The 12,116-nt window shown below is 43.0% G+C and overlaps 1 protein-coding gene and 1 pseudogene across 1 annotated transcript in view; one reads left to right on the forward strand and one right to left on the reverse strand.

The window, feature by feature from the left end:
- The first annotated feature begins 1,898 nt into the window (after positions 1-1,898).
- LOC101768846 lies at positions 1,899-8,766 on the forward strand (annotated as a pseudogene).
- A 153-nt stretch (positions 8,767-8,919) lies between these two features.
- LOC101769261 overlaps positions 8,920-12,116 on the reverse strand; it is a 3,483-nt gene continuing 286 nt past the window's right edge. The window contains exons 2-5 of the mRNA XM_022827721.1: positions 11,774-12,110; positions 10,104-10,637; positions 9,862-10,004; positions 8,920-9,282 (exon numbers count right to left, since the gene is read on the reverse strand). Coding sequence (XP_022683456.1) covers positions 9,897-10,004; positions 10,104-10,637; positions 11,774-12,110 — 979 coding nt within the window. The 3' untranslated portion in view covers positions 8,920-9,282; positions 9,862-9,896. The remainder of the gene's footprint in view (positions 9,283-9,861; positions 10,005-10,103; positions 10,638-11,773; positions 12,111-12,116) is intronic.

A 12,116-nucleotide genomic window follows, 5' to 3' on the forward strand; every position in this document is an offset into this window, starting at 1 on the left:
CAAATCTCCAAAAAAAAAGACATTTGGATTAGAAAATGTAGGTAAAGGAAGCAATCAGAGAACTACATGCCCCCTCATTTTTCTTCTAAATGACTAATACACATCAGCTCTGATCCAAACATGAAGCATCACTAGGACCAAATTCAGATGACGTGATTAAGAAGCTTGAATACTACTGGAGTACTGGACCAACAAGCATCAACTGTATGAGAGAAGGTAGATAGAGAAAGCAATCAGAGAACTTTGAAGACCATCCAAGAATCATCAACAGACAACAGCACAGTTAGTTTCAGATGGTATAGCTTCCTCATTTTGCTTCACATCTACTACATGTTTATTCTTAAGCAAAGAATGTGACCTACTGAAGAAGATAAAAGGAACTTTTAAGCGATCAGAGAACTTTGAAGACCATTTGATGTGTTATCCACACGAAAACTTTCAGATGCTTCAGTCTCCTCACATCGCCGAAGCCAGCATGTTAAACTCAATAAAATGATCTTGAGAAGGCAGCAAAACATCCGAGCAAGAAACACATCAATGGAAACAGCAGCAGGGTGATGCAATGTGGACAGAGGATGTGATCTGGGAAAGCACTGGTTTCCCCAGAAGTATCGAGCCCCTGCCCAGTGCATGAATCTTGCACCCATATATACCCCTTTTCTCGCATTTTTCCCTGCATCCAACCTCAACAGAGCAGGGGGCTAATGGTGCGAGCTAACCAGAATAAAATCCATACGAATGCAATTGGGTCAGATCCGGATGCAAATAGCATCTGCATGAATATCACATATTTCAGATGCAAATTTGATCCAAAAAAGAAACAACAACAAGAAGAGACAGCACAAATGATACATCTACAAATCATCAACCATGTCAACAACAAGAAGAGATAACACAAATGGATCAGAAAAGGGCGCGCGTGTAGCGGTGGCGGCGGGTTTAGCGGCCGGCGGCTCTGGTGGGAGCGAGAGAGATGGGGGGCGAGGGTTTTAGGGAGAGGACTGGAAGCTAGGGCTTTTCTGTGGGCTTGGGCTGCAAAATCTACTAGGCCTTGGGCCACTCATATTTTGGACCAGGCCTTTGGGTCCAACTAATGTCACGGCAATGGGAGACCTGGCAATGGGGCTGGGCCAGAGCGAACTAGAGACCCGGCTTGAAGGGCCACCGTGCGAGCCCAGCAATGACTCCGAAGGAAGCCCGGCGGCGACGGTGACGAAGCAAAGTGTGACGTCCTGAGTGCTGCATCGTCTGAAGAGGAAGCGTAGAGCTGGAGTACGTTTTCGTAGGCAAGTAACGTAGTTGTGTACGTGGGTGGCGTAGCGGTGTGGGGTCGGGCTGTCAGCCCGTGTAGCTAGTTAAAGGCCAGATGGTGAACAAGCGAGATATGTCTGAATATTTCGTTGAATGAATTACTCTCCAGGGTTCAGGGTTCATCCCCTCTCCCAAGCTACCCTCTGATTCTTCCATCTGTGATCGTACTCATATCGCCGGCGATCTCCGACGGCCAAGAGGCATTACAGCTGGTATCAGAGACCCTTCTTTCCTCGGCGTGGGTGTGTGGCGCGGTTGCGGTGGAGTAGACAGTGTGTTGAGCGGGCGGTGCAAGGCGGCGGTGTTTCTCGACCTCGGATTGGAGGTGTTCTATGGAGGATTTCTTCTTCCTCAACGGGATTCAGGTGCGCGAGCTTAGGTTGGGTGTTCGTGTGATTGAATTGCATTACTTCGTCAATCTGAGCTCGGAAATAGAGTAGGTTTGGTGAGATCTCGCCGTTTGCTGCGCAGTACCGGTGACGGCGATTGATTTCCTGTAATACCTACACTACCTTGAGTTGATTTGTGGGAAATTCACCACGGTGCCACCAAAGCCCTCTGTGCAATCCTAATTTGTTCTGGACGCCATGACGGAAGGTTATGCAAAGGTAGATGCAAAACTTGACAAACTGATGGAGTCAATTGATCTGCTCTTCTCCAAGATTGAAAACCTGAACATCACCCAACAGCAGATGCAAGTGAAGCTTGACATCAACAACAAAGTCGTCGATCTGTCCATGAGGGAGCAGCAGGTGATGGCGCAGCAGCTTGATGCTACAGGCAAGGTAGTGGCAAAATTGACCATGGGACATGTGGAGATGGATGATCCAAAGCAAGGAGGGAGTCCTACACGATCCACTGCAACATATAACCGTCAGCATCTTCCTCGACAGGACCATCAAACTTTTGGTGAGCCACATTATCATTGCTACACTCCTGGTGGTCGTCCTTCTGGACATGTTCCTATTGTGCATAAGAATTCCATGCTGAAAATGCAATTTCCCTAGTTTGAGGGACAAGATCCAACTATTTGGCATGACAAATGTCAGACTTACTTCCAAATTTTTGACATACCTGAACACATGAGAATTATAGCAGTTGTTATGCATATGGACGAAAATGCTTCCAGATGGTTTTGAGTTTATAAAAGAAAGAATACGGTGGAGACCTGGGATCAGTTTATCAAAGCTGTGGAACAAAAGTTTGGGGCCTATGATTATCAGCATGCTGTGAATGAGTTGTTGGACTTGAAACAGACTGGTGGAGGAATATGCTGCTGCATTTGAATCCCTACAATTTTAGGTAGATATGCACAGTGGAGGCATGCCTGACACTTATTTTATCTCCCAATTTATAAGAGGATTGAAATCTAAGATCAGATATTCAGTCCAGGGTCAGGTGCCACACACAATGGAGAGGGCTGTGATGTTAGCTAAAATACAACAGGAAATACAAGATAAGAGCACTAAGAAAGGGCTGAAAACCACACCAAGTCCCAGATGGTCCACTACATCTACTTCTGCCAGAATTGAGCAACAAAAACCTAATCACATTGTTCAACCTTCTAAGGAAAGGCAGCTAAGAGATTATTGCAGAGCTCATAATCTATGTTTTTACTGCATGGAACCTTATGATGCTACCCATGCTAGCAAGTGTACTAAAAGACCCAATGCACAAGTGAATATAATAATGTTGAATGATTTGGACATCAACTTGACTGAAGAGGTGTTAACACAGTTGGACATGGAAGATGCCTTAGTAGAGGAGTTTGGTACTCTATCCTTGAATGCTATTGCTGGCACTGATGAAGGTGAGGCTATGAGATTGAGAGCCTTGGTCAAAAACAAAGTGATGTTGATGTTAGTTGACAATGGCAGCTCTCATTGTTTTGTTAGTTCCACCTTTTTAAAGTACCTGCACCACCAAAAATAGTGAAAGTGGCAAATGGAGAGATACTAATTTCTAATACAATGGTGCCACAACTAGAATGGTGGATTCAAGGGTACACTTTCAGCAGTGATATGAGAGTTTGGGACCTGGAGGCTTATGATTGTATTTTGGGATATGATTGACTTAAGAAAAACAGTCCAATCACCCACCACTGGGAGCACAAGACAATGAAATTTTTGAACAGAGGGAAACATATCACCATACAAGGGGTAAAGCCAAGGAATCTGTCACTACAAAAACTGTCAGCTGATAAATTGGTGAAATGGAATGCTGGCAATGATATCTGGGCTTATGCAATAGTGAAAGTGCTATCAGATCAAGAAGCATCATCTGTTCCTGAGGTTGTCCAAGATGTCCTTAAAGAATTTCAGGATGTATTTGCTGAACCTAAAGAGCTACCTCCTTCCAAGATCTATGACCATCCAATTCCTATTATCATAGGTGCTATCCCTGTCAACTCAAAACCTTATAGATATTATCCTTTGCACAAAGATGAGATTGAAATACAAGTGAAAGAACTTTTAGCTGATGGTCTCATCACTCCTAGTACAAGTCCTTATGCTTCTCCTGTTTTGTTAATTCAAAAGAAAGATGGCACATAGCGTTTTGTGTTGATTATAGGAAACTAAATGACATTACCATTAAGAATAGATTTCCTATGCCCATTATTGATGAGATATTAGATGAACTAGCTGGCACTAAATACTTCACAAAGTTTGATATGAGAGCAGGTTACCATCAAGTTATAATGAAAGAATGTGATGAACACAAAATAACTTTTAAGACACATTATGGTCATTGCTAGTTTAGAGTCATGCCATTTAGACTTACTAATGCCCCAACAACCTTTCAGTGCATTATGAATGAGATTCTGGGCCCTTTTCTCAGGAAAACTTGTGCTAGTATTCTTAGATGATATTCTGATCTATAGTTCAACCTTGGAACTGCATGTCCATCATCTCAAGCTAGTTCTGCATAAATTCAGACAGCATCATTTTTATCTAAAAAATACTAAATGCTCTTTTGCTCAAAGTAAGCTAGATTATTTGGGACATGTTATCTCTGATCCAGGTGTGGCTACTGACCCAACTAAAACAGAAGCAATGATCAAATGGCTAGTTCCTTCTACTGTCACTGAACTCAGAGGTTTTTTAGGTCTCACTGGCTATTACAGGAAATTTATTAAATATTATGGATTGATAGCTCAAGCAGCTTTTGATCAATTGAAGCAAGCTATGGTTACAGCTCTAGTTTTAGCTATTCCAAATTTCAATCAACCATTTATAGTTGAGACTGATGCCTCTGATTCAGGAGTGGGAGCTGTATTAATGCAAGGGGACCAACCTGTGGCTTTTATGACTAAATCTTTGGGACCAACGCACCAGAAGTTATCTATATATGAAAAAGAATTCTTAGCTTTGATTATGGCTGTGGAAAAACGGAGACAATATTTGCAAAGACAAGAGTTTCTTATCATGACAGATCACAAGAGTATGTCTAATCTCAGTGAACAGAACCTCCATTCAAAAATGCAAAGGAAAGCTATGACAAGGCTCATGGGTCTTCAATTCAAAGTGATTTATAGGAAGCTGCTAATGCATTATCAAGATGTTACCATTTATTAGCCATTCAAGCTGTCTTTGAAGCTCAACCTATATAGGTTCAAAAAGTACTAAACTCTTATGCTACTAACCCCAAGCTCAAGAGCTACTTACAAAACTAGCAGTTCAAAATCCAGATGACCAGGGATTCTCTTTATATCAAGAGCTCATAAAATACAAGAACAAGGTGTGGATTGCTGCAAATTCAGCATTACAGACAAGACTCATTGATGCTTTACACTCTAGTGCTATTGGAGGACACTCTAGAACCAAAGCCACCTATTACAGAGTCAAGCAACTATTTTATTGGAGAGGCTTGAAAGAAGATGTTGACAACTTTGTTAAACAATGTGCCATATGTCAGCAAGCCAAACATGAACATATTCATCCAAGTGGTTTGCTTCAACCTCTTCCTATTCCATGGGGTGCCTGGTAGGATATCTCAATGGATTTTGTTGAGGGATTACCACTGTCAGAAGGAAGTAATGCCATCTTAGTAGTGGTTGACCGTTTTACTAAATACAGTCATTTCATTCCTCTCAAGCATCCATTCATAGCACAAAGGGTGGCCAAATTGGTGCTTGACAATGTGGTGAAGTTACATGGCTTGCCAAGGTCTATTGTGTCCGACAGAGATAAGATATTTACAAGTACCTTCTGGACAACACTGTTTAAGTTGGTTGACACAAAGTTGCTAAGGAGCTCAACTTACCACCTTTAGACAGATGGCCAAACTGAGCATGTTAATCAATGCCTTGAAATATATCTCAGGTGTGCTATTCATGACTCACCTAAGCAGTGGAAAGCTTGGTTATCATTAGTTGAATTATGATACAATTCAAGTTATCACACTTCTTTGAGTTGCTCTCCTTTTAAAGCTTTGTATGGCTATGAGGCTGATCTAGGCACACTAGTACCTCTGGAGCATCAAGAATAGAGCTCAGCTATTGAGTTTTTGCAAGAGAGGGAACTGCAACTTTCTTCCCTAAAGCAACATCTAGCTGCAGCTTAAAACAGAATCAAACTGCAGGCAGATCATCATAGAACTGATAGAAGCTTTAAAGTGAGGGAACAAGTTCTTCTCAAACTTCAGCCCTATGTTCAACAATCAGTGGTCAGCGGGCCTTATCCCAAGCTAGCATTTAAATACTTTGGTCCTTTTATGGTGGAACAAAAGATTGGTGATGCTGCATACAAGTTATCATTGCTTTGTTGGAAGCCAAATACATCCGGTCTTTCATGTGTCTCAACTCAAGCCATTCACACCCAATTATACTCCTGTTTTCAAGAGTTGCCAAAGTTAATAGATCTGTCATCACAAGAATTGTTACCAAAAGAAGTTCTTGATAGGCACTAGGTCAAGAAAGGTACAAGAGCTATTCCCCAAGTCCTAGTCAAATGGTCTGATATTTCTACAACTTCTTCTACTCGGGAGGATTTCTATGTTGTGAAGCAAATGTTTCTCAATACGGTTGCTTGGGGTCAAGCAACATTTGAAACCAGGAGAGGTGTGACACCCTGACTGCAGCATCGTCTAAAGAGGAAGCGGAGAGCTGGAGTACGTCTTCGTAGGCAAGTAACGTAGTTGTGTGCGTGGGTGGCATAGCGGTGTGGGGTCGGGCTATCAGCCCGTGTAACTAGTTAAAGGCCAGACGGTGAACAACCGAGACATGTCTGAATATTTCATCGAATGAATTACTCTCCGAGGTTCAGGGTTCATCCCCTCCCCCAAGCTACCCTCTGATTCTTCCATCTATGACGTACTCACATCACCGGCGATCTCCGACGGCCAAGGGGCATTACACAGAGGAGGCTGGAGCGCCACGGCGGCGTCAACAAAGCACTCGCGCCGCCGCGGCCGTATCCGTCCGTCTCCTTCCGCATGGAGGACCTCCCTAAGGTTTACTCTGCCCCTCCGCTTTCGTTGGGTCAGTTTGGGGCGACAGAAACGAGTCCATGCCCATCAAGTTGCTAGTATAGCAAAACAATCCGGCAAATCATTTCCGAGCTTGCATTCATGGTGCTCCATTGTTGCACGTGCACGCACCTCCATGTCGTTGGGCGAGCTACAGTGCCTAGGTTGCACAATCTTATCTGTTTAGGTTTTCCTTTGGGAAAAAAGATAGAGAAGAAAACCACTTTGAACTTAATCTTCAATCATTGTGTCTCCTGACTCATGAGTACTAATGACTATCATGCCTATCAGGTGGTTTGATCAAAACCCAAGTACTCAACCCTCGTCATCCTTGTTGCAGGAAATTCAAAATCTTGTACTGTCGCTGCTGTCACTAAAAGAGGCTGCAAGGACAAGCCTCGTGTCAAGAAGCTGGAGAAAGCTCTGGACAAGGTATCCTAATCTGTGCTTTGATGGCAGCAAAGACGGGTCCACCGATGTGGATAGTGTCAAAATAGAAAGACCAAAGTTCATTGAGACAGTGAATTCCATTATTCAGCAGCACAGTGGAATAGGGCTAGATAAGTTCAGTGTCAGGTACAGCCTTCGGATGGACTCAGATATTCTTAACAGGTGGATTTGCTTTGCCACTGGATCAAAGGCTAATATTATAAATATGAACCTGCGGCCGAAAGGAAATTATGTAGGACCAACCAAGCAAGTTCATCATTTCCCTCTTGAGGCTTTAGGTGCTCAAGGCCGCCCTTTTATCCGGTGTTTGTTTCTCACCAATGTCTCTATAAAGCCCCACTCGGATATATGTGGCTTTACAAAACTCAGAAGTCTTCATCTGCACTGCATTCAAATTATCGGAGATCTTTCAGGCTTGCTATTAAGTTGCTCTATTCTTGAGGACTTGGAGCTCATCGCCTGCTCTGGAGTGGCTGAATATACCACAACAACTTGATAAACTTAGACATTTGCTAATTTCCAATATGCGTGTCCAGATGATTAGGTTTAATGTTCCTAATCTTTCTCGTTTTGGGTACAAAGGTACTGCGATTCCTATTGTGCTTCATGGTTGCTCAAAATTACAGAAGGCAACCCTGACTTTTCACCCGACATGGCTTGAACAAGACAATAATAAAGTACTTGGCCACGTATTCCATGGAATTCCCAGTGTTTCGGCAGTCAAGATGCTCCATGTACATGCTAATATGCACACAAATCTACCGGTCTGGTCCTCACAGGTACCTGATGTTTATCATTTTCTTTGCTTGCTTCCTAGCTGTTCAAATGGAGGTGTTAATGTTTCCGTATTTGTTTTCGCAAAAAAAATTCCTTAATTGTTTTGGTCATGTTTCAGGTGCATACGTCGACAACAAGGCCAGCATGCATGTTTCTGAATTTGAAGCATCTGACTTATGAGATACTTATTTTTACAAAAGCTCCAAATAGACACAGTGGAATTCTTCAGTTGTCACGGTATTTGGCTTTGCGCCACAGCTAGAGACGCTAGAATTGCATGTGAGTGGTCTTCTATCTTGCTTTTGTTTCTCTTCCTTGCTTTCTTTGCTGCCGAACAGAAGCCTCCTGTTGGTTTAGTCATGGATGGACCTAAAAAGGACAAATATTTGGCTATGTAGATTGCAATACTGACAGAGTTGTCTTCATGAAACAGATGATGCATTTTGTGCCTGTTGCTTTTGGTCACTGCTGGCATGGTGAGGGAGTCTCCTACCATATGCGCCGCCATGATCACCTCAAGACGGTCTACATGAGTGGGTTCCGGTGCTACCGGGCTCAGGTCGAGCTGCTGTGTGGCATTTTGGAAATGGGTGCTGTGCTCGAGCACGTGACCATTGAACCAATGGTGAGAATACCATGTAGCCCTGGCTCGGTGAATTTAGGTATACCTCAGGGTGAGATTTGTGAATGGGCGCACCGTACTCAGAACGGTTTGGTAAAGCGATCACTGTCACAGAACGCCCTAGGCAGCAGTTCTGGTAGTCACATGCATACTTGTACTGATTTCAGATCGAGTAGAATCAAAGGAGTGCTATGTTTACTTTGTCTGGAGAACTTTTATGCAGCAGGTTTATTTATTTGTTACTTGAAACATGAACATTTCAAGAGATATACTCTATGGGATATCACAAATGGTGAGAAATAAGTGTAAACTTTTTTCACATTTCCAAGATCTATCTCAATGCCCCAACAAAAAGGTGATTTGCGTCAGCTGTATTATTTGCAGCATTGTCTGGCAAAAATATGACAATTTGATGTTACAAGTCAGACTATGGAACAATCAAATGCTGATGCCCCAACTCTGCTATTTGAAGGAATAGAGATGCTAAATTGCTAATTTATCCTACGTTCCTACCTCTGTCTAGACTCTGTATGTATCTGTATTTCTTTGCTGTTTCTGTCTCTGTCTATACTATAATAAATCTAGTGTTCATCCATGATGATTCTTCAAAGAGCATGGCTCAGTTTCAGGACACGATTGGGGTGGATGATGACCTCCTGCAATGAAAGGGGGCTATTTATGAAAATGAACTGAAAAATATACAAAAATGAACTGAAAAAAAAATACGGCAGCTGCTTGGAAAGTATAGTGATATTGTTTCAGGTTCCCTCCTTTTGTGATATATGGCAGCTGTTTGAAAAATATATCATATCAACACAAAAAAATGCAAAGTGTGTGAGATAAAAAAAACACGGCATTAACATTGTGTAGACAAATTTTTTTTCAAATTTGATAAGAGCAATGAAATGGGCCCAATAAGCAATGGACAACTGCGGCAATGCAAACTGTCATTGTTCACTGCATATCGAATACTGCCAGGACGAACGTGGACTTAAAATGCTACATATAATTTTATTAATAAAAGAATCCCAAAACTCTCATGCACTGCAATACATTTCTGTAACTCTAAATAGTCCTATTAAAACGAACCAAAATTAAATGAAGTGACGCGGGCCATGTAACAGAAATATAGAACCGATTTTGGAAAGTTTGAAGCTTTGAGCAGATGAAGTGGGTTGGCTGTTCATGAATCATGATAATGCGAGTGTTCTTTTTTGGGTGGGGTGGGGACTTACTGCAATAGATGAGCGTCCATCTGACAGAAGAATGACTATGAATGCATCGCGATCAACTCATCATCTTTGCATTTTCTGATGTTAACATCCATGGTGGTATCAGATGAAGAAGGTACAATGTCACAACAATGCCGTTTTAAGGCCTGAAAATATATATAGACCAGTAACAAAGAATTATAAAATGTTAGCGTAAGCAATGCAATTTAAGCAACCATTGATGCCAAAAGTTACCCCTATCATACCTTCCCAGGAATCAGTTGCAGTTGTTCAGCCGTCACTTTTATCAGACTTAGATTCTTCAATGGTATCAAGTCAGGCAAGCATTTTCTCGGTGGCTGTCTATTGTAAGTGGTTTGTGTCTTGCCTTCCCCCGAAGAAATGCTTTTCAGAAAGAAAAGAGCTCCTCTTTTGCACTCATCTCTGGGAACATGTTTGGTGTTAAACATATAGACATCTGTAACATTGCGACCCCTTTTCCATGGCACAAATGTTTTCTGCACAGCAAGGAGGTCAGGGAGCAGAATATTGCCTTTGAACACCTGAACTGAATAGCCCCATGCGATTGATACTGTAAGGGATCTTTTGCTGTCATAACACACTGTTTGTTGCAGGATCCTCGCTGGATCAGCATTAGCAGCCCTGAAGAAATGTTTCATTGCTCTTGTCCGGTCCATACCAGGGTAAAGAGGATACACATTATCAAGATGGTGCAGTGAAACTAAAGGAGAAAGTGGATGTGCTCTTAGCAGGCCAGAAATATCCCCATGAAGGTCGATCTGGTCATAACAAATGCAAAAACAGATATAAGCTCGGAGTTTAACTATGTCTGTCTATTTTGATGCACACTAAACAGCTAAATGCTTTTTTATGACATTGAAAATACTGAAGTAGAAGCAGTCTCTAGATTTTACCAAATGAAAACTTCAAAAGTATGATGTAGCACAAGGAAGAGATGAAATGGCTAGTGCAGCCATGTCAACTGCTGTATGAAAATTGCACAACCATATTCTTCAGCAATAGTACTATTTGTCAAACATTCAGATAGAACTGACCAGAGTGTTACTAAATTGTCTGAAAGGGATGTGTGCACCCCATTGTGGACCATAATAGCCAATATTTAAGTGCCCTCACGTCAACGTCCGTCAATGTACTAGACTACCAATGCAGATCACTTTTGTATAGGTTCAGCACTACAAAATGGCAGAGGTTAACCAGTAGCCATCAAGCTGTGTTGTTCTTCATTTCTTGAGAGAGTTCCAAAGGATAAGCTTTTATCCGGGGATCAACGTAAAATATGCAGAAAAGTTCATCTAGTGCCATACTTCTATTTTTTGGAGATCACGGGCTTAAAGTTTGCTTGTTGGCAGCATGCTTCCTGCCTGTACTGGCCAGCCAACCATATGGTGGTGATATATGATCCATGCTCACTTATGAAATATCATCAACCAATCCTCATGAGAACATTGAATATTAGCATTAAAAAACCAGATACCTTGTTGAAACAATCTAAACATCGTACTACAATAGGATAATAATAGTGCATAAGACATCATAGAAGAAAGAACAGTCTTCGCCGCGGATACTTTATTGGCTCCTCCATCAGCTAGAGGCATCTGACGTCTCTGCGGCAGTGAACTATGTGGGGGAACAGAAGAGGAATGATTGTAGTTACAAGGTTGATTGTTTTTTTTCCTAGTTTTGAGACAATCCACCGACTCCTAACCCAATTCTGCTGTAAAAGTAGTAGAGTACGAAAAAAATAGTTTTTTCTTGTTAAATAATTCTATGGCAACTGCTGATATCCATGTAATGGAACATGCCAAGAGCACAGCACAACGGCACATGGAGCAGAGAAAGACACGTTCCAAAACGAAGCAGGCATGGAGAGTTGCAGGAGGAAGAAGGCACGCACCTGGTGGAAGCCTGGCTCGTGGGTGAGCTCGACGCCGAGCTCGGCGAGGCAGGCGTAGATCCTGGCGTCGCTGCCGTAGAGGTGCGGGTACCTGAGGACGCAGGAGTCGAGGGAGCGGGCGAGGCGGCGCGCGAGGGGCCAGCTGACGGCGATGCCGGCGCCGCCGTATGCCATGGCGAAGCCGTGCCAGGCGTTCTGCGCCGCGGACTCGGAGCGCGCGCCGAGGTACCAGGGCTCGCGGTGGTCGTACCTGCGGAGGGCGCGGAGCAGGTTCGGGAGCACGAAGGCGGTGTCGTCGTCGGCGAGCACGAGCCACTGCGGCGGCGGGCGGCGGCGGCTGAGG

Source organism: Setaria italica, chromosome VI (assembly GCF_000263155.2).
Source record: "Setaria italica strain Yugu1 chromosome VI, Setaria_italica_v2.0, whole genome shotgun sequence".
In the NCBI taxonomy this organism is placed as follows: domain Eukaryota; kingdom Viridiplantae; phylum Streptophyta; class Magnoliopsida; order Poales; family Poaceae; genus Setaria; species Setaria italica.